Here is a 20,520-nt window from a genome sequence, read left to right as displayed (position 1 = left end):
GCCGTGCTGTTGCGATGCGCCCTTCTCGAACGAGCAGAGACAGCTCGCGAGAGGCTCTACCTTCTCGTTCGAGATCAAGAGTCGCCTGACGCGCCCCGACTCGGAGGGGATCTGCGCACATGCTTCTCTGCGAAGAACAATCGCCCGCTGGAGTGGTCAGCGTCGTCGTCAACAAGCAACCTCGCTTGCCTCGTGCCCTCGTCGTCTCGCTTGCCCTCCGTCCCCTCGCTCGCTCATCTCGCTTTCGTTCGTGGGCACCTGGCAAAGACTCTGGCGCCGCAGAACAGAGACAAGCGCTACAAGAGCCCATCCCACGAGTCTCTGCGCTCGCGATTTCACCTTGCCCCCCGCTCGAACCCATATCCGCGCCTTCGCTTGTCCTCACCCTCGCGAAACCGGTTGGAAGGGCTCTACACGGGACCTTTGAGGAGTACACGGTGCGTTCGGGTGAGCCCGAGGCGCTACGAAACAGTTGTGAGGGCGATCTGACCCCCATCTCATCATTCCAAACAGACGGAACTCTGGCCTCGGGACCTTCCTTCTCGCCCTCCGTGCGGCGCGACTCTGTCCTCCAGCGCTCAGGAGGCTCTCATCGTCGCTATCAACCAAGTCTCAACCCAATCCGCCGCTCGACGAGCAACTGGTCCTCGACTCCCCACTCTTTCGGTACCGTCTCCCCAGCGCCCGCTCAGCATGCCCCTCTTCTTCTCCTCCGCCTCCAAACGGCGCAAGTCGGAAGCGAATCTGCGCAAACCAAAACCAGATCTCGCCGCGCCTCCAATTCCGCCTTCTCTGCCCATGCCTGAGCGCCTGAGCGTCTTCGGTTCGCTTGAAACGGCTCTGATGAGCTCGGGCTCGGGAAGCGGAGAGCGTGGGTTGGAGAGGTCCCGGCCGGGCAGCGGGAAACGGAGTGTGAGCGAGCAGAGGAGCGAGGCGGGACTTTCGAGGCCAGGAAGGGAGGAGGAGACGCGCGCGAAGCAGGCGGTACATTCGGCCGCCCTGGACGGCCGTCTACAGCCTGGTCAGTCGACGAAGCAGCTGGACGCTGATATGCCGATCACGCCGCCGCGCCGCAACTCATCTCTCTTCCAACCTTCTCGCACGCATACCGATGGCTCCCTTCCTTCGGCTGCATACGCGGCTCAGCCGCAGACCACCGACACCATCAACCTGAATCCACCTCCCTCGAACGGTTCGACGCCGACCTTCGCCCAAGGCGAGCCCGAGACACCGCCAAAGGGCATCTCGCAAGCGCTCGCCTCGCCCACTCCGGCCCTCTCGCCGTCGTATGCGCCCGCTCTCCCTCTGTCGTACAAACCGTCGTTCGCCTCGAACGGCATTGTCGGCGTCCCGGTGTCTTCGTCCTTCTACGGCGCTCCTTCTTCACCGCCGACTTCTCCGCCTACTTCGCCCCCTCGATCCGCAATTCCACCTCGCCGGGACAGCCTGCTGCGTCCGAAGCCGTCGGCCGAAGCACACATCCCGACTGGCGCGACAAGGCGACGCGAGCGGACCGTCGACGGGTCGGTAGGTATCGGCGAGGCTGATCGACCTGAGCGAGACGAGGCGCCGCAGGGCTTCGCGAACGGGACGATCCGTCAAGCGAGTGCAGGTGAAGGTGCATTGGCTTCAGCTGGAGCGCTCTCTTGATGTGCGAGCTGATGGTTCTCATGCATGAGCAGATTCAGCAGTGTCGCTTGGCGCCGCCTATGTCGCCACCAGCCTGAACGGCACTCCGACGCAGCAGAGCTCGCCTCAGCCGTCCCTACCGCCTGGGGCAGCTCCTCCTTCCCCTCCGACCGCCCTGTCTGCCTCACCTCGTCCCGCCTACAACGCTCTCGCGGCGTTCTACGGCACCACCTCGCCTTCCCTCTCGACGCTCTCCTCCTCGTCGGAAGACGTCACGGCCAATGCGTCTACGCGCTTTTTCACCCGGCAGTTCTCGTCCGACGGGAGCTTGACGACGCCCAGCTTGTCTGCCGAGGAAGGCGATTCGACCGAGTCTAAAGCTCGCGTTTCCGTGCCTGGAGACGAGCAACCTACGCCACCGGAGTACGGCCAGAAGCTCGAGGCTTTGCAGGATGCCTTCGAGCAGACTCCGCCTCCGGTCGCCTTGTCGACCGCCTCGCCCGAGCCAGCTGGGACTGAGCACGACAGCACGACGCCAACGCCGACTCCGACACTCGCTTCTTTCCCCGTCAAGACGGCACCATCTCCGCCTGCGCCTGCGGATACGCCTGCTAGGCGGTCTCGAAGGACATCGTTGTTCGAATCAGCAACGACCACGGTGGTGACGAACGTGCCGTCACACGCGGACAGTCTGCCAAAGAAGCTCACGAAGAAGCCGCCCGGCAAGAACCGCGACTCCGTCCGGCCGTTGCAGCCTCAGCTGCTGCCGAAAATGTCGCCTACCTCGCCAGCTTCTCCCGTTTCGGCCGAAGCTGCACCCGTCAGCCAGCTTGTCGTCTCGCGCCCACCCCGACGGACTTCACTTCTTCCCTCGCCTGTCATTCCGCCAACCTCGCCTCCTCAGCCTTTCGCCCACTCACGCTCACCACCAACGTCTCCTCGAGCCCCTGCCTATCAGCGGCAGCCCTTCCCGCCTGAAGCGTCGCCGAAGCGAATAGTTCGGTCAGAAGCCGATGCGATTCGCCTTGCTGCACTCAAGGCGGCACGACAGCGGGAGGAGCAGGAACAGGTCCCAACCTCGCAGCAGGGATCGGAGGATCAGGCCGCCGCCACTCCGCTGACCGATGCGGACGGACGCATCCTTCAGCCCCGCTTCGAGTACGCCTTCGCAACCTACCCGCCGACCATCCTCAAGTCGCTTGTCGGCCAGATCCGCTACGCCGACCTCCTCTCGCTTCGCAATGTCTCGAAGACTATGCGCAGAGCGATCGACGTCGAGGGCAGGGAGCTCGTGCTCGAACGCTTCCTCGGCTCGCAAGGGTACCGGTCGCTCGCCTCGGCACCCGCAGGCCACAAGTACCGTCCCGATGCTGCAGCGGGCATGCTCAACCTCGACGTGCGCGATTTGATCGCCTTCCGTGCGGGCCTGCAGCTCGGCCAGGACGACTACTCCCGCCTCGCGAGAGCCTACACCGTCGACCCAGCGCGGTTCTCGACTGCCTCGCTACGTCTCGCTCGAGCCACGACTCGCGCCTGGAACCGAGTCGCACTTCGTCTACGGGCTCAGTCGATGCTGCCTTCGTCGTCGCTCAATACGCCTGCGTACCCGGTCTCGACGGCCAGCTCTCCCGCCTACAAGCCCGGTCGAGCCGCGTTCCTCCGAGTCTGGGTGCCGACGCGAGACGGCGGAAGTTGGATGACCGACAACGAGCTTGTCGAGTGCGAGAGGGAGGTATACCGGAGCGGAGTGTGGACGCAGCTGAAGAAGGGCGACGTCGTCGCAAACGTCGGGGTCGTCCTCCCCTTCGGCAACGTCTCGAAGCTGGTCTTCGATGGCAAATTCCTCCGTGATCTATCCTTCGCGTACGACGCCGTGGGACACTTGCCGAACTGGCTGAACATGCTCTCGTTCTCGCCTGCCTACTTCCACAACGTGATCGTCTCGTCGACTCCGAATCCCGTCATCCGTGCGTGTCGTCTGAGCCATCCTTCAAGCCCGATACTGACAAGCTACGTTGTGCAGACCTGTCGCTTGCCCCCTACACCAGCGCAGTGCGCGAGACCATGACGCTCTGCAAGGACAAGGTCAGCCTGTCGTCGCCGCAAGGCCGGTATCTCGTCTCGCGCTACGTCTACCGCGGCACGCTCCGCCTCGTTGCGGGCCAGATCATTGGCGACGCAGCTGGAGCAGGTGGACTCGGACCTGGCGGAATCGAGGTCGTCCACGAGGATTGGGCGGGACAGGTCGTCGTCGAGACGGAGGGGACGACAGAGCATGCGACGATGCTCCTTGCCAGGGTGCGCGCTCCCCTTCTTACTCCTGTTCTCGCTCGCTGACACCCCTCGAGCAGGTCGCCTCGGTTGAGCCGACGCCGTGGCGAGTGATTCGGGAAAAGAGTCGCCCGGGAAGGATCTGGCTGAGGTGTGCCTCTCCACCACGCTCAGCAGGACCACCAGCTGATCGATGTTGATTCACAGACCCGTGCTCGAAAACGAGACGGCGTGAGCGCGCACCTGGCCGTCAGCTCGCACCGGATGCAGCTCCTCGTCCCTCGCTTCTACGGCAAGCGCTGGTCGCGTCGCCTCAGCTATCGTAGCTAAAGACACTGTTGCTTGTCATGCCTAACACGAGAGTCTATCAATGCCGTGCCGAGACGTCGGTCTTGTCCGCCGCTCCTCTGAACGGGAATTCTCGCTCGTAGATCCACTTCCCGTGATCGTATCGCCAGAGCGTCAAGCCATCCGCTTCGCCTTCTGCACCCGTCTGCTTTGTCCAATCTCGCAGCTCGGCGAAGGCAGCGTCGACCTTCTCCTCCGACTCTTCCTTGTTCATCACGGTCCAATGCGCCTTGAAGCCCTTTGCGTCCTGCTTGCTTAGAAAGCCCTGCCACCGCTCGCGCAACGCCGCATGCACCCTCGCTCCCTCTTCCGTCCCTTGTGCCGGAGACACCGCAACTCCCGCCTTTCCCAACTTGAACGCCTCGCCCGTCGTTATCCGAAACGGCTCCGTCTGGCCCGCAATCTCCTCGAGCGTCTTTGTGATGCTGTCGAGTTCCGAGTGAGGCAGGGCGTGGAAGAGAGTGAGGTGTGCCGGGACTTTGAGGCGCTCGGCGGGAAAGTAGCGAGTTCGAAGGTCGTTGAGGGGTCCGTGGAGGGAGGGCGAGAGGCGCAGGGTTAAGACGTAAACGTGTTCTTCAGCGTGCGTGGTCGTGGGGCGGTAGCGGTGGGGCTTCGTCTGATTAGGATGAGGAGTGCGCCATTGAGGAGGAGGAGCGCCTGCCTTGGCGGGATGAGGGCCTTCGCGAGCGTGTGTGGCAGGCTGGGCGGTATGCATTCGTCGTACTGAAGTCGTTGCGATGCGCGAGAAGCGCTTGAACATGCGAGGGGCGGAAGAGAGAACCTTCGTCTCGACCTGTTGCGATCGAAGCCAGGCGGATGGGAGCAACGTCATTATTGGGACCGAGCTTCGATTATTCGCCGTCGACAGGCGTTGCAAGCCCGGTATCGACAGCAGGAGTCACGGAATCGCCCGGATTAGCGGGGAGGGGGACATGTCGTGCGCGAGACTTGCGAATGTCGAGGCGGGCGTACCACGTAGTCGGCGCCTTGTAACGAGCCGCCTCGTCCTCCGCGATTTGGTCGAGCTCGCGACGTCCTGCGCGTCACGGAAAGCCACGTCAGCTTGTTGTCGTCAAAAGAGGAGAGGAGGGGAAGCGCACCGGTGTCAAAGTCCATGTTCTCGATGCGGACAAACTTGGTGCGCTTGAAGAGCTTCCAGAAGACGACTGTGAGGTGAGAAGGAGCCAAAGGGAGGCGGAGGAAGGGAAGGAGGCGAAAGAGAAGGTCCTGGTCAGCGGAAACTCGCCAAGTCGACGCCAGGGAGCTCAGAGCGACGCACAGAGCACAATAAAGATGACGACCGTGATGTACGACACGATGAAATTGGCCGTGGACCACTGCCCGCTGAGGAAAACTGCACGGAGGCGAAGTCGGAGGGTCAGGAGGGGCGGGGGAGGACCTTCACCGCTGGAATCGACGCACCGGTGTATCCGTTGAAGATGATGACCATAAAGAAGAAGAAAGCGCCCCAGTACGAAGCCCAGGGTTGCTGCGCACCCACAGGACCGTCAGTCAAAGTTGCGAAGGTGAGGAGGAGGAGGAGGGAGCGGGAGACGCACGAGAGGAGCCTTGTAGGGGAAGTCGTTGCGGTCGAGTCCGTGGGCTTTGGCGCCGTGGTAGAAGCGGATGTAGGACACGCAGACGCAGAGCCAGGTGATGACACCGGTGATGGACGAGAGGTTGGCTGCGGGAGGCGACGGAGTCGGAATCAGCGGACGTCCTGCGGCGATTCGAAAGTGCGCCCGCGACAACCCGAAGGGAGCCCGTGACAGTTAGGAAGGAGCACGCAACGCACAGAGGTAGTTGAAGGCGGTCGTGGAGCCAGTCGAGACGTTCATGTACGCGAGGAGGCCGACGAGGGCGGTCAAGATGAGGCAGTAGATGGGGAGACCGTTCTTGGTGCAGCGGCGGAAGATGGCGGGCGCCTTGCCGTCGCACGCGAGACCGTACAGCGTGCGCGACGAGGCGTACAAGTCCGAGTTGCCTGCCGAGAAGGCAGAGAGGAGCACAACGGTGTTGATGACGCTGGGAAGACCCTTGATACCCGCGTTCTTGATCGCGATAACCCAGGGAGACGCATTGACTCCGTTCGCGTTGGTCAGGTTGGGGTCGTTCGGCGAAACGATGAGGCCCATGATGAACGTGCCGATAACGTAGCTAGCGCGGCGACGACAAGGTCAGCGACACTGTCTGATAGGCTGAACCGCAACTCACAAGAAGAGGATACGGTAGAAGACGCGGCGGATGGCCTTCGGGACGTTGCGGCGCGGGTTCTCAGCCTCGCCCGCGGTAAGGGCGACAATCTCCGTTCCGAGATACGAGAACGCGGCCTGGACGAGCACTGCGGGTGGAAGGGCGTCAGCAGCGGCTCGTTGACCGGGCGGACGCGGACTCACCCGTCCAGAAGGCGAGGAAGCGACCCTTGGATCCGGGGATGCCGTTCTCCTGCTGGAACGGGCCCGGATTCCTCCAGAAGCGGAAGCCGATAGGGTCCGTGCCGGGCACGCCACTCGCCGTGATGATGATTCCGAGCAGAATGAGGCCGAGGATTGTGATAATCTTCATGAGCGAGAACCAGAACTCGGCCTCGCCGTATGCGCGGACGCCGAGGAAGTTGAAGCAGCAGATGACGACGAGGAAGACGGTGATCCAGACGGCGACTGGAGAGCGGAAGAGTCAGCGAACGCAGAGAGGAGAGGCGGTCTTTTGCGTACCGTTGATGTCGTCGCGCCAGTACTGGATGACAAGAGCGGCGGCGGTGATTTCAGTGGGGAGAGTGATAGCGTAAGAGTACCTGTGTGCAGTGTGTGAGGTGAGCAGGCGTTTGTAGACTAGCGGCTCGAACTCACCAGTAGTTCCATCCCAAGGCGAATCCGGCCGCAGGGTTCAGGAAGCGCGCTGTGTAGTGCGTGAAGGCGCATGATGAATTGAAAGGAAGCGTCAGAACGACGAGGAGGCGTCAGGAAGCGAGATCCTGCCGTCGCCTCACCGCTAACTGGGTACAGGGTCGTCATTTCGCCAAGCGCGACCATCATGGTTCCGACAGTGCTGCGCAAGCGTACAAATAGTCAGCAAGTGAGCGGAACGAGCGGAAGAGGAAGACGAACAAGCCCATGATGGAGTACTGGAGAGTGAAAGAGAATCGCGGCGCATGGGAAAGCGCAGAACGTCAGTACGCGCGCCTCTGGCATTCTTTGACAATAGCAGGCCCAGACAATGTTCGTCGCAGGCACGAGCAGACTTGGCGAAAGAGATGAGCCGGGAGGACTCACGCCGAGCCAGATTCCGAGGGGTCCGCCGGTCGCCTACGAAAGGTTTGCGTCAGTCCTGTATAGCGTATAACAAGACCAGAAGAGACGCACAAGAGCGCCTCCTGCACCGACAAAGAGACCAGTACCTGTTTTCAGGGGAAGGGGCCGAAGGTCAGTCGACTTCGCCCACCAGCGGCATGTGCAGGGACTTGCCGATAGTTCCACCAAGAGCAATCATCTACAGCCATAGCAGAGTGAGGTGTAAGCCGACCGAGCATGACGTTCGGAGACGATAAGACTTGCCTGGAGGTGGCGAGCCTTCAAATTCCCTGTGAAGCGCCAACAGCATTATCGAGTTAGGAGACGACACGAGAACGGCATAGCATGACAGTACGCACGGTGGACGCTCCCATCGGGCGAGTCGCTGTCGAGCCCCCGGTCTGTAGCTTGCTGGCGACACGCGTCGCTGGAAGCGCAAGGAGCTCGACGCCGCAAATGCTGAGTGCTGTGTCTCGTCGTCGAGATATGTGAGCGGGCCAGGACGGCAAAGAGCGTAGCAGAGAGGAGGGGGAGCGGAGGACGAGCGGAGGAGGAGCGGAGGAGGGGGCCATCGACGCTGAAAGCGCCAAGGAGCGAAGCGCCGCTCGCTCGAAGCGGAGCCGGCGCCCACGCCGTGTGCAGTCTTATTCGTCGAGCCTGCTTTGTCGCTGGCGCCTTAACGACTCCGACCACGGTAGACGGCTCTTGCGAGAGCGACGAAGGACACGAGTCTGCCTTCGGGCTGCGCGAAGTGGTCCAACCAAAAGTCCTGCGAGCGATGCATTCCGTTTCCTCCTCCAAGCCAGTCTGCCTGCCCGCAAAGTCCGTCTTGACTCCTCACAAGGCGTCCTGTCGAGAGAGGGAGCGAGGAAAGGGGAGACAGCCTCAGGTGCAGCTGATGGTGCAGGGCTGTATCGAGCGAAGTCAGAGCAGGTCCGTAGCATAGTCAGGCTAGCCCACAGCGAAGACGAGTGGGTGGTCGCTCGTCAACCCTCTGCGACGAGAAGGGTCGTTCGTATCCACCGCTCCTCTCGCTCTGTGAAGCGCGCTTTAGAACGTGAGCAGTTCACTAACGCTTCGACAAAGCCGTGTACATGCGCTCACCGCAAGCTGACTCCTCTTTCGTCGCCCACAGCGGCCGACATGTCCCGCGTCCTGTCTGCACGCCCTCTCCCGCTCGCGGCGAGCCTGCGCCAGGCTGGAGCTGCCCGACTGCCCCGAAACTCTGCCTTGACCGCGCAAGCTTCCCGGCTGACCGCTCGCCGGGTGAGTCGAGCTTCCTCCCCCATATCGTCATGTCGCGGCACTCGCTGACCTTGCGTGCGCTCCGCAGGGCTATGCAACGGCGCCGAGCAACTCGAACGTCTTCCCGAACCCTGGACCTGCCGGCCCCTCTCCCTCGTCCAAGCCTCGCAAGTCGCTCACCCGCCGAGTCCTCTCCCCGCTCATCCTCCTCACCGTCGCTTTCTACGGCATCTCGGTCCCGCTCGGCTACGTCTCCTTGCGCTACCGCGACTTCCTCGTCGAGACCGTCCCTGGAGGCGAGCAGATTGGCGAGCTCCTCGACGAGTTGCAGATCCAGCGAGCGGCAGTCAAGCCGGGTGAGGGACGGTCCATTGCGACGGGCAACCAGTCAAAGGAGACCGAGTTGACGCGGTACGCCGAGTCAAAGGCCAAGGCGGAGGGATGGAACCTCAAGAAGGCCGAGCCGTCTGACCCGGCAAAGGCTCGCGAGGAGATCAAGCAGAAGTTTGCGTCGACGGCCAAGCACATCGAGGACAAGTCGAAGGAGAAGGTTGCCGACCTTGTCGAGGCTGCCAAGGCGCGGGCTTCCGAGGCGAAGCAGGTTGTCGTCAAGGCGGAGGGCGTCGTCGAGGACAAGGCGAAGGAGATTGTCACCGCCGCAAAGGATCTTGTTCCCGCGGCAGCTTCCTCGCCTGCCGCTGCCCCTACTGTCGCTCCGGCCGTCAAGACGCCCCAGGAGCCTGCATCGACCCTTCCTATCTACGCCCAGCGACCTCGCGACGTCGACGCCACGCCTGTTCCTCCCAAGCGGGCGAACAAGGAGGTCTACCAGGGTCCGCCTCTGCCCATCGGCTTCGAGCCTCCCGTCGGCTACGAGCTCCCTCGCGCGCCGCCCACGCCCAAGGGCGAGATCAAGCCCGCCACGCCTCCGCCCGCTCCTCTCCCTCTCGTCGCTCCCGCTCTCAAGGACGTGACGACCTCCGAGCCCATGCTCGGTCAGCTCGCCTCAACCATCGACAGTCTCGCCAAGTACGTCGAGAAGCACGACGTGACCGTTTCCGAATCGGCCTCGACCGTTCTGAACGACGCGCAGAAGGACATCAAGAGTCTCGCTTCGCGCCTCGAGGCGATCAAGAAGCAGGAGGAGGACAAGCTGCAGGCCCAGCTCAAGGAGCAGGCGAGCAAGTACTCGGGCATGCTGTTGAAGGCCGAGAAGGAGCTTGTCGAGCGCCTCGACACGCAGGAGGAGGACTGGAAGAAGGCGTTTGACGAGGAGCGCCAGCGTCTCGTCTCGGCATACAAGGAGAAGCTCGACACCGAGCTTGCGACGCAGCAGGAAATCATCAACCAGCGTCTCAAGGAGGAGGTCGTCGCGCAAGGCATCGAGCTCCAGCGGAGGTGGGTCAGCGAGATCAAGATGCGGGTCGAGCAGGAGCGCGGCGGGCGGCTGGCCAAGCTCGAGGAGCTTGAGAGCGGCGTCCGCAAGCTCGAGAAGGTGGCCAAGGAGAATGAGGAGGTGCGTCGAGATCTCGCTTCTCTACGTCCCATCCTTGCTCATTCTCGCTTCCGCAGGCTCTCGGCGAGGCTGTCCGTGCCCGCAAAATCTTCACCGCCGTCAAGGCGCTCGAGCACCGCATCGAGTCCGGCCTGCCCTTCACCGACGAGCTCGCGACTCTGCAACGACTGGCGAAGGAGACGAGCCCCCCTACGTCCGCCGACTCTCCCTCCAACTCGCTCCTCTCGCTCGCGCTCTCGACCATCCCCGCCGACGCCGCTTCGACCGGCATCGCCTCCTTCCCCGCCCTCTCCGCCCGCTTCTCCTCCTCCGTTGCCCCGCAGCTCAAGAAGGTCTCGCTGTACCCTGAACACGGCGGGGTCCTCGCGTACCTCACGAGCTACATCGCGAGCCACGCGCTGTTCGAGAAGGAAGGATGGGCAGACGGCGAAGACGTCGTGAGCACGATCGCGCGCGCCAAGTTCTGGCTCGCGAACAAGGACCTCGACTTGGCGACGCGCGAGGTCAACTCGCTCAAGGGTGCGTGAGTTCTATCGCCCCTGCACTGGCAGCATACTGACGGCCCGCTCGCAGGATGGCCGAAGGCGCTCGCGTCGGACTGGCTCCAGCAGGCACGGAAGCACTTGCAGGTGAAGCAGGCGCTCGAGGTTGCCGAGCGAGAAGCGACGGCGCAAAACCTCAGCGCGGTCTGAGCGATGCCCTTCTGCTTGTGCAAAAGGCTTGCTCGCGACGACCGGCCGCGCTCCGTACGAGGAACCTATGCAAAGTTGTGTTTAGACTAAGTCGCTCGAGCCTGGGGTGCGCACTTCTACTCGCAGAGTGTCCCTTGCTCTTCTTGTTGGCCTGAGCGCTCAGCTTGCCTGTCTACCTGGCGAGGACTGCTTGAACGAGGAGCGAGGCGAAGAAAGACGGATTTGCAGGCCACGCGACTGCGCGGAGTGCGCTGGTTCTCCATAGTCGTATGGGCTACTTCTTCTTTAGCTGTCATCCAGCCAATAGTCCCCGACTCGAGTGTTGTCGACGAGGTCGACGAGGAGGCGAGCGACCCGCCGCATCCCGCTCATCGCGCTCCCTCACGCTCGCTCGCTCTCCTAGACTTAGACAGACTCGCAGGGACACTGAGAAATGGCTGGTGCGCAGTCCGGCTTGAGCTATTCGCACCCCATCATCCTCCCGCTTCCCACATCTCGCGTCGACTCTCGGAACTCCACGACCAGCAACACAGGCAGCAGCTGACCCTCGTGCGCCGTGCAGGAAACCGCAAGACGATCCTCATCACCGGTGCAGCGGGCTACATCGGTGCGCATCCCTCGCGACGCCGCCCTCGCTCGCATCCCTCCGGCTAACCTCGCAATCCGATCATGTCCCGCAGGCTCGCACATCGCGCTTTCTTGCTTGCTTTCGGGCCAGTACAGCGTCGTGACCATCGACAAGTGCGTTTCGCGATCCCCCGGCCCCCCTGCGCTCTTACGGCGGCGCTGACCCTGCTCCGCCTTCCTTCCTCTCCTGGCCTTCCCGTCTCACCTCCTGCTCCGTCGCCCGACTTCCGGCGCCCTTGTTACGCTTGCTACCGCCAGCTACCACAACTCGTTCCCCACCGCTCTCAAGCGCGTCACCAAGCTCGCGCAGGATGCCCTTCCCGCCTCCGCGTCCGACGAGGAGAAGAAGGCGCTCGAGATTGCCGTCCACAAGGGCGACATCTCGATCAAGAGCGACATCGAGAACATTTTCAAGGAGTACGAGTCCAAGGGCGGCATCTGGGGCGTGATCCACGTCGCGGCGCTCAAGGCCGTCGGCGAGTCTGGCGAGATCCCGATCAAGTACTACGAGAACAACATCACCGCGACCATCAACCTTCTCGACGTGCGTAAACGCTTACCGGAGTTCTGGTGAGCGAGTGCTAACGTGACTCGCCCGCAGGTCATGGACCGCTACAAGGTCCGCAACCTCGTCTACTCGTCCTCTGCCACCGTCTACGGCGCGCCCGACAACGTCCCCATCTCTGAAAACTCTCCCCTTCGCCCCGAGTCGTGCTACGGCCGCACCAAGTTCATGTCGGAGCTGATCCTCAAGGACGTCTGCGACTCGAGCCCCGAATGGCGCGTCATCTCGCTCCGGTACTTCAACCCTGCCGGCGCGCACGAGTCGGGCGACATTGGCGAGGACCCGCGCGGACGTCCTGGAAACCTCGTCCCCCTCCTCGCTCAGATGGCTGTCGGCAAGTTCCCCGAGGGCCTCAAGATCTTCGGCGACAACTACCCGACTCCTGACGGCACCTGCGTCCGTGACTACATTCACGGTTCGCTCGCGCGTCTCTCCTTGGTAACATCACCGTGCTGACAGCTCTGTCGTGCAGTCATGGACCTCGCGGACGGCCACGTCGACGCCCTCGGCGCGCTCCCGAAGGACGACATCTTCAAGGCGCAGGCCGCCTCGACCGGTTTCGGCGCCTCGGGTGGAAAGTACAAGGCGTACAACCTCGGCAAGGGCAAGGGCATGTCGGTCAAGCAGATGGTTGCCGCGATGGAGAAGGCTTCCGGCTTCAAGTACAAGGTCGAGGTTGTCGGTCGCCGGTGAGTCGAGCCGCTGTTCGTCTCCTCCCTCCAGGCTGACGAGGTGTTACACAGCACCGGTGACGTCCCCGAACTCGTCGCCAACCCCGAGCTCGCCGAGAAGGAGCTCAACTTCAACGCCAAGCGCGACCTCGAGGAGATGTGCCGCGATCAGTGGAACTGGCAATCGTTCGTCCCGCTCTCTTCCCTCCCGCGACTGTCAGCGACTGACTGGCACTCGCTCAACCCCTGCAGGAAGAACCCCCAGGGCTACGAGGGAACTGCTTAGACATGGTTGCTGCAACGAAAATGGACCCTCTCTCCACTCTCCCTGTGTCTCTATCTCATCTGTCTGTCTATTGCCTCAACCAAAACAGCGGTACCCCTTACAGGCAGCCAGGAAATGCATGTGCAGTCTCTCATCATTCGTGCAGCCAGAACGAGAGTCGGATACGAGTTACAACAAGTCCTACGGAAACTGATGCGCCTGCGAGGGTCCGTGGCAGAGACGGCGACGACGATTACGGGAAAACTACCGAGAAAGACTGAAACCTGAGAACCCTCTACTCGCCAGCACCGGGCGTACTGACCGCGCTCTGCCCGCCCAGACTCGTCGACGATGCATTCGCCGAGGGAGGCTGCACCGTGAGCGAGAAGGTCGGTCCGCCCTGTCTCCGCGCCGAGCCTGTACCATTCCCGCTCGCCGCATTCGAGCCGCCTGCATGCGCAAAGTATCCTCCTGGACCGGCGAGGTTGACCTGGCTGCTGTTGGCGCTCTTGCTCGTCCGGAGCTTGGCGCCTGCGAGAGCCTGAGCCGCACCAACACCCGGGGTAGGGCTCGTCGAGTCCCTTTCGCGCGAGAAGCCGCCCGTCGCGAGCGAGTCCCACACGGCGTTCGAGAGCGCCGCAGCGGAGTGAGGGCCGGCTGAGAGGGGCGAAGGCGTGGCGATACCGCTTGAGGACGCGACATGGCGGAACTCGTCGGTCGAGCCGTCTCGACTTGCTGACGAGCGCGGGGTGAGCTTCGTGAGGACGGGTCGGGCCGAAGCTGGAGTCGTAGGCCGAGAGTTGGGTGAAGGCGGAATGACGACAGCCATGGGAGGGGGAGAGCTCGTGCGCGGACCGTACGAGGCGAGAGCTGAGCCGGAAGTCGAGCGCTGGAAGGGCGCGCCGGCGTTCGGGTCTTGCTGTTGCACCGCTGAAGCGGGGCGGATGCGGTCGGAAGGGTTGTTCATCGCGGGCATGTCGTTCCAGTGGCCCGTAGAAGAGGAGTAGTTGGCGGCAACGGTTGCGCTGCGGAGGAAAGGGGTAGACTTGGAGGATCGGATGGGTCGAGGACGGAAGATTTCGCCGCCGGACGGGTTGCTGACACGGGACATGGGGAGGATGGAGGCGGAGGGCGAGCGTGAGAGGGAGGACTGGCGGGTGAAGGAGCGGATGAAGGACGACAGGCGAATCGCAGCGTGCTGGAAAGGCGAAAGGGCACGAGTGACGGTGCTACCATTCTTCCGCCGTCCGCCTCGCGGGGGTGTGCGACTACCGCTCGATTCGCCGCTGCTGATCGCGTTCTCGTCTTGCGAGAGCAGCGAAAAGTCGCTTCGTCGCGGGCTGGAGCGTCCGAGAGGACCGCAGAACGATTTCCGTCTCCGCGAAGCTCCGGGACTGAGGCCGAGCAGCCAGAAGACGAGGAGGAGGACGAAGATGCCGAAGAACGGTAGGGCCGACGAGTCTTTGACGGCAGCGATGGTTGTGCGGACGTCGCCTCGCCACGATGGGATGTGGCCGGTCCAGCCCATACGGAAGGCGCCGTACGAGTTGGCGTAAGTTGACGGCCGAGGCGATGACGCTGGAAGCTCCGTCGTACCCTTCGAGACCTCGAGGACCATCTTGCCGAGCGTCCAGCTGATGGCGACGTCGTTGACCTCGTTCATCGACTGGAAGCTGGGCGGCTCGTCGAGGAGATTCTTGTCAATCGCCTTGCTGATGCCCTTCTCCGCCTGATTCTTGCCGTCGCCCTGTCCGCCGCGGTCGATGATGCGTGGGATGCCGATTCCTTCGTGCAGGACGTTGATGATCCACGCCGCCTTGAAGCACTGCATCTCTAGCCGCGACAGCTCGACGTTCGTCTTCCACGACCCGCCGCCCTCCTTGTAGTCGCGCATGATGTCGTCCCACTCGCGCCCACAGTACTCGATCGCGTGCTTCTCGAACTCGACATAGTCGTACACGCCATTCCCGTTGAGGGCTGCGCCCCAGACATCCTGCGTCGAGTACCAGTACTCGCTGATTCCGATAAAGTGGTTGACGCTGAAGTCGATAGGCGGCACATGGACGCCGTTGAAGAGACAAGGTTCGTCGGGGCAGTCGACCTCCTTGTTGAGGAGCGGCGCTTGTCGCTTCAAGCATTGCGCAAAGTCGCCTGTTCCGCGCGTCGTGTAGCCGGCATGCCGTGCTTCCGAAAGCATAAGGCTCTTTGGCAAGCATGGGTCGTCGACGAGGACGACTGGCCGCTCCGAACCGAGTCCTTCGGCGTCGCCTGGCAAGTCCGCCTCGTCGGTATTGCGGAGGTGCTTCTGGATCGTCTGATCAACGTAGCGGTTTCGAGCCTGATTCGTGCCGAAGCCGAGCCAAGTCGTGACGAAAACCGGATGCCGCACGTCCTTTCCGCTGAGGAGGCGAAGCTTGACTTCGACGAGATTGTCGGCATGCTTGATCTGCTCCGTCTCGGACGGCTCGAACGCGATTTGCGTCGATGCGCCGCCCATATCGAGAAAGCCGTACGTCGAGCTGTGCTTCCGTCGCTCGCCGGCTGCCGCATGCTCGTGCTTGTCGAAGCCGTCCATGAGGTAGTTGACCGCGACCCAGCCATACAGCCCCTCCTCCTCGCCCGAGATGATGCGAATCTGCTCGCCGCAGTCTGGAAGGTGGAAAGGAAAGGTGCGCAGGTAGTCGCAGGTCGACGAGAGGACGGCGGATTGCTGTTCTGGAGGGAGGAGGCGCATGCCGGCGGTCGCGAGCAGGTAGATTGGCGTCGAAGGGAGTTTGTCGGCGGGAATGACCGACGCAGCAAACTCGATGAGCGGTCGCAAGTAGTCGGGTACGCCTGCAGGATTCGAGCCGAATGTCGAGATGCCTGGACGACCGCAAGCTCGTAAGCCTAGTCTTTCCTCAGCTCCTAGCTCGCACGCACCTGGCTCAACCTTCAGATGCCACCCATCTCCCTCTTCGACACCTTTCTCGACCTTGCTCAGGACGTCGACACTCTTTCCCTTTGCCTTGCGGTCATGCTTGGCAATCTCGGGGTCGACCCAGGAGTAGACTTGTATGCGAGATCCACTGCTTCCTGCATCGATGACGACGCCGTACTGGCGACCTTGAGACCATGGCGGCGGTCGAGGCGGCATCGTCGAGAGGAGGAGGAGAGTCGAGAGGCAGAGACGAGGGGGTCACGGCCGGCGTCTGTGAGGATGTAAGCAGCGTCAGTCCACGCTTTGTGCAACTCGGCGAGCCGCCTGCTGCGCGACACCAGCTTCCACGCTCCTCCCGACTCCGCTGAGAGCGAGTCGCCCAACACGACGAGGCCGCCTCGCTGAGCGCACCAATGCTCGTGACTAGCAGAGTTACTCACAAGGTCCCTCAAGCTAACATGACCTGCGCTCCTGCGGTTTTTATCGAGTGGAAAGGCTGTCGGTGCCGGATAGCGGGGTCCTCGTCCACGTCGTCCTGAGCAAACTCAAAGAAGCTGACGGCTGTCGCAGTTGGCAGAACAGTCACAGGAAACAACCGCCGAAGCAGCGCAAGAGCAAAGGAGCGAACGAGACGAGTGGAAGAGGCTAACCCGGAACTTTCGCAGGCTCGCGGAACTCCGCCAACGACAACAGCATCGTCTGCAGGCGTACTGAGACGACATATGCTCCCAAAAAGCCCGTCCGTATTGACCCGTTGCAGCGATCCTCCCCTACGAGCGCTGCGGTTCCTCCGTCTCGAAAGCCTTTGCGAACGCTTCTGCCTCCTCCTGCCGCAGTCGCTCCTGCCGCCGTGCCTCTTCCCGCTGTGCCTCCTTTGCCGCCGCAATCGCCCGCTCCTCCTCCTCGAGTGCCTGGCGAGCCGAGGCGAGTCCGTCCCTCCACTGCTTCGCCTTCTCGCCCTGCTCCTCCACCGTGATGGGCCCTGCCCGGCCTCCAGCGACTGTCCCGTGCAATGCATCCGTGACCTGCCTCAGCCTGCGTGCGAGAGGCGGCTCCTGTCCGAGGATGTACGAGTTGTAGAACGACTTCCTCGGGTCGAACTTGGCGTCGGACGAGATGTTGTGCGCCGCGTAGAAGTTGGTCGGGTAGTTGACCTCGACCGACGTGAGGCTGGTCGTCTTTCGCCCACCCAGCTCGAGCTGCACCCGCTTCTTGTCGACGTCGGCGTGCGCGATAATGATGTCGCGGAGGTACTGCGGCCGTGGTCGACACTGGCTCGCGTTGACGGGTGTGAGGGTCTGAGTGATGTGTTTGGAGAGTTGCTGGGGGTCGTCGTTGGGCAGGAAAGTCGGCGCGAGGTGGTACAGCTCCGTGATCCGCTGGAGCTTCTCTCGAGGCGAAGCACGGGCGAGCTGCTTGTTGATCCTGCGCGGGTACAGGCGGGCGGCTCCTGCGGGCGCCGACGCCATCCGTGCGAGTGGTCCTGTCGCTGGCGCCATAGCTGGTCGAGGTGAGGGCGTGAGGAGGCGGAGGAGGAGGGGGCGGAGGAGATGAAGTCGAAGTTGCGAAAAGTCGCGGGCCGAAGCTTTGGACAGCTCGAATAGCTTGCAGAGGTCTCACTGTGACTCGCGGTAGACTCGAGAGACCCGGACGGTGAGAGACTCGAGCGAAGAGATAAAGTCCGTGAGGATTGCATTCCGCAGGCGTTCTATCGCGCACGCCTCGCCGAAGGATATGCAGGCTAAGAAGACACGTATAGGCGATAGAGAGGACGGCGGGACGTAGGAAGAGGCAGGTCTATGAGGGCGCGCGAGAGACGAAGGGGACGAAGACGGATGGGCGAGACGAGGTGTGTCTCTTTTCGGTCGGCGAGATGATATGCTTATGCGCGAGAGACGTCGCTGCAGGAGGAAAGAGCGTCAGTTTGAGCGGGGAAAGGATCAGCGAGGCGAGGTAGACATACCGGCCAAGAACCTTGGTCTTGAGCCAGTCGGTTCCGACGAGGAGACGGTTGCGGAGGGAGAAGAGCTGCGAGATGTACGCAGATCGCCAGAAGCTGTGGATACAGTCGTGGTCAGCGGCGTAGGGTGCAATCAAGGAGTGCAGACTGGACGAACTAGTAGGTCGCGAGACCGGCGGCAGCGAGGTTGCCCTGGAAGACGGGCAAGTCGGCGATAGCCTTGTCCGATCCGATGTAGGCGAGCGAGCCCTGGTGCGAGTAGTGGAACGGCGCGATATTGCTGGCGCGGATGACGGCATTGGCGAGCGAGTCGAGCTTGGCAGGCTCAGCGCCAACTTGCTTAGCCTGCTCGAGCTCGTTGAGGAGGAGCTCCTTCTTGTGCAGCTTGGAGAAGACCCTGGCGAGGTAGCGACCCTGCTGCGATGCGACCTGGGCAGTTGGGGCGTAGTTGGTCGCGGTGCAGTCGCCGAGGGCGAAGATGCCGTCGGAGCCGAGGAGACGGAGGTGCTCGTCGACGAGGAGACCGCGGCGCGAGTTCTGAGTGGACGAGAGGCGGTTCATGAGGTCCTTGGTGACCTGGCGAGCGGTGTTGCCGGTGGCCCTGGGAGCGACGACGTGGTCAGGCTGAGTCGCGGGGAGGACGGGAACACATGACGCACCAGACGAGGAGACCGTAAGGGTACTCAACGAGCTCCTTCTTCTCGTTCTGCGCGATGAGCTTCTTCTCCTGAACCTCCTTGACCATCGTCTTCGTCTGGACGTTGATCTTGTTCTCCTGGAAGGTCGACATGGTGTAGTCGCTGGGGACGCAGGTCTGTCAGATCAGTGCGACTGATAGAGAACGTGATCGGACGCACATGAGCTGCTTGGAGAACATGGGCAAGACGTTGGGAAGGGCCTCGATGAGGGTGATCTTGATGCGGTCCGCGAGGTCGGGGTACCACTGCGATCGACCGTTGTGAGCGGACGATGAAGAGTTTGACATGCAGACAAACGGAAACGCACGTTGCCAAGATCCTCCATCAAGAAGTCGTGCAACTCGCCAGCGTACTCGACACCGGTCGGGCCACCACCAACAACGACCTGATGACGATGAAGTCAGTACAGCTCTCATCCTTTCGCGGGGGTGACGAGGACTCACGAACGACAGCAGCCGGTCAATCTCCTCCTGAGTCTGGCCCGAAAAGTTGGCCGCCTCGATGCAGTCAACGATGCGGGTGCGGATCTTCTCGGCGTCCCAGACCTCCTTCAAGAAGCATGCATTCTCCTTGACGCCCTTGATGCCGAACGTCTGGTTCTCGGCGCCGACGGCGTAGACGAGGTAGTCGTAGCTGATCTCGGTGCCGTCAACCTCGCCCTTGATCTCCGAGTTGTCTGCGCGAGTCGAGCTCATTCAGCAAAGAGCGACAGCGTGACGATAGGAGGAACGACTCACCGACGAAGCGCACAGTCTTCTTCTCCGGGTCAACCTCGTAGACCTCTCCCTCGTACACCTCCGTCTTGCGCTTCAAGTGCCGCGTCAAGAAGCGCGTAGGCTCGAGGATGGATCGTGCGGAGAGGGTGCCGACGGTGACGGAAGGAAGCAAGGGAGTGAAAAGGAAGTAGCTGAAGATGCGAAAGGTCAGTCTCCGCCGGGTTTGGCGGGAGTTCAGTCGACACACTTGCGGGGGGAGATGACGACCTGCAACACGAGCAGTCAGCCTTCGTACTCTAGCCAGGCAGGCGACCCTCCACGAGGAGAACCGGGTACTCACGACGTTGTAGCCGGAGTTATCGAGCTCCTTGAGGAACGCGGTGCTCGCCCAGCCATTTCCGAGGACGACGACGGTCGGCAGCTTGGGGTCGTGAGGGAGCTGCTCGCCCGGGTGCCTCTGCTCGTAACTCCTCCAGACGACATATCCTCCGCCGGCGAGGATGGTGACGAGAACGGTGCGGGCAAAGGTGCGGATGCGGTTCTTGGGCTTCTTGGGAGGCTGCGAGCCTGCTGACGAGCCCGACGAACTCGAAGACGAGGCGACCTTGGGCGGGGCGTTGCTCGTGGTCGCAGAAACAGAGGAGGCAGGCGTCGCCGAGAGCTGGGAGGACGGCGGTGGGTTGGAGGTAGCGGTCGCGCTGGCGACATCAGCACGGCGAGGCTGAGTCGCAGCGAGTGCGAACGCTCGCCGACTGGCCCTGGCACCGGCAGGCGAGGCGGCAGCACTGACAGCGGTGATGAAAGTGCGCTGGGAAGCTGTCGCGCGACAACGGCGCCTGGGAGGTCAGCTCGCGCGCTGGATAAGGAGATTGAGCGAGATCTGGCGCACCAAGCACCCGCTGGAACGGCATCGCTGCGAGCATCGCTGTGGACGGGCGACGGAGAGAGCGTGAAGCTGTGCGGGGTCGACGTCGATGAAGACTTTTTCTCTCGAGCGAGCTTGACAGCGCAAGGAGTGACGCAGAAGGATCTGTCGAGTCCACAGGAGAAGAGGAAGAGCCGCGCGAAGGCGCGAGTGCGACAGTGAACCGCCCTCTTTCCCGCTGC

The 20,520-nt window shown here is 62.5% G+C and overlaps 7 protein-coding genes across 7 annotated transcripts; 3 read left to right on the top strand and 4 right to left on the bottom strand.

Moving 5' to 3' along the window:
- Nucleotides 1-693: 693 nt before the first annotated feature.
- RHTO_00394 (F-box domain contaning protein) lies at nucleotides 694-4,135 on the top strand (the record flags this gene model as incomplete). The annotated part of the gene is made up of 5 exons (XM_016414078.1): nucleotides 694-1,618; nucleotides 1,683-3,596; nucleotides 3,653-3,927; nucleotides 3,981-4,051; nucleotides 4,108-4,135. The coding sequence occupies 5 exons, from the start codon at nucleotides 694-696 to the stop codon at nucleotides 4,133-4,135; spliced, it is 3,213 nt and encodes a 1,070-aa protein (XP_016277085.1).
- Nucleotides 4,136-4,803: 668 nt separating this feature from the next.
- On the bottom strand, nucleotides 4,804-7,363 carry RHTO_00393 (amino acid transmembrane transporter; the record flags this gene model as incomplete). Its single annotated transcript, XM_016414077.1, has 13 exons — nucleotides 4,804-5,041; nucleotides 5,221-5,284; nucleotides 5,349-5,414; nucleotides 5,528-5,602; nucleotides 5,671-5,737; nucleotides 5,808-5,932; nucleotides 6,044-6,405; nucleotides 6,463-6,589; nucleotides 6,645-6,908; nucleotides 6,963-7,042; nucleotides 7,098-7,167; nucleotides 7,238-7,296; nucleotides 7,356-7,363. 13 exons carry the CDS (start codon nucleotides 7,361-7,363, stop codon nucleotides 4,804-4,806), a joined length of 1,605 nt encoding a protein of 534 aa, XP_016277084.1.
- A 1,318-nt stretch (nucleotides 7,364-8,681) lies between these two features.
- On the top strand, nucleotides 8,682-10,991 carry RHTO_00392 (mitochondrial inner membrane protein Mitofilin; the record flags this gene model as incomplete). The annotated part of the gene is made up of 4 exons (XM_016414076.1): nucleotides 8,682-8,804; nucleotides 8,872-10,299; nucleotides 10,356-10,818; nucleotides 10,873-10,991. 4 exons carry the CDS (start codon nucleotides 8,682-8,684, stop codon nucleotides 10,989-10,991), a joined length of 2,133 nt encoding a protein of 710 aa, XP_016277083.1.
- Nucleotides 10,992-11,424: 433 nt separating this feature from the next.
- RHTO_00391 (UDP-glucose 4-epimerase) lies at nucleotides 11,425-13,140 on the top strand (the record flags this gene model as incomplete). The annotated part of the gene is made up of 8 exons (XM_016414075.1): nucleotides 11,425-11,431; nucleotides 11,554-11,598; nucleotides 11,672-11,732; nucleotides 11,877-12,162; nucleotides 12,220-12,598; nucleotides 12,656-12,872; nucleotides 12,927-13,040; nucleotides 13,107-13,140. 8 exons carry the CDS (start codon nucleotides 11,425-11,427, stop codon nucleotides 13,138-13,140), a joined length of 1,143 nt encoding a protein of 380 aa, XP_016277082.1.
- A 274-nt stretch (nucleotides 13,141-13,414) lies between these two features.
- Nucleotides 13,415-16,255, bottom strand: RHTO_00390 (golgi apyrase; the record flags this gene model as incomplete). Its single annotated transcript, XM_016414074.1, has 2 exons — nucleotides 13,415-15,984; nucleotides 16,042-16,255. 2 exons carry the CDS (start codon nucleotides 16,253-16,255, stop codon nucleotides 13,415-13,417), a joined length of 2,784 nt encoding a protein of 927 aa, XP_016277081.1.
- A 554-nt stretch (nucleotides 16,256-16,809) lies between these two features.
- RHTO_00389 (uncharacterized protein) lies at nucleotides 16,810-17,538 on the bottom strand (the record flags this gene model as incomplete). The annotated part of the gene is made up of 1 exon (XM_016414073.1): nucleotides 16,810-17,538. One exon carries the CDS (start codon nucleotides 17,536-17,538, stop codon nucleotides 16,810-16,812), a length of 729 nt encoding a protein of 242 aa, XP_016277080.1.
- A 383-nt stretch (nucleotides 17,539-17,921) lies between these two features.
- RHTO_00388 (NADH dehydrogenase) lies at nucleotides 17,922-20,336 on the bottom strand (the record flags this gene model as incomplete). The annotated part of the gene is made up of 11 exons (XM_016414072.1): nucleotides 17,922-17,940; nucleotides 18,003-18,095; nucleotides 18,157-18,600; nucleotides 18,659-18,799; nucleotides 18,857-18,942; nucleotides 19,005-19,082; nucleotides 19,141-19,373; nucleotides 19,435-19,604; nucleotides 19,661-19,680; nucleotides 19,754-20,229; nucleotides 20,303-20,336. 11 exons carry the CDS (start codon nucleotides 20,334-20,336, stop codon nucleotides 17,922-17,924), a joined length of 1,794 nt encoding a protein of 597 aa, XP_016277079.1.
- Nucleotides 20,337-20,520: the final 184 nt, after the last annotated feature.

This window comes from Rhodotorula toruloides (genome assembly GCF_000320785.1).
Source record: "Rhodotorula toruloides NP11 unplaced genomic scaffold Scaffold1, whole genome shotgun sequence".
NCBI classification, from domain to species: Eukaryota; Fungi; Basidiomycota; class Microbotryomycetes; order Sporidiobolales; family Sporidiobolaceae; genus Rhodotorula; species Rhodotorula toruloides.
Note: the sequence above shows the minus strand (reverse complement) of the source record. Positions and strands in the feature narration are given on the sequence as shown.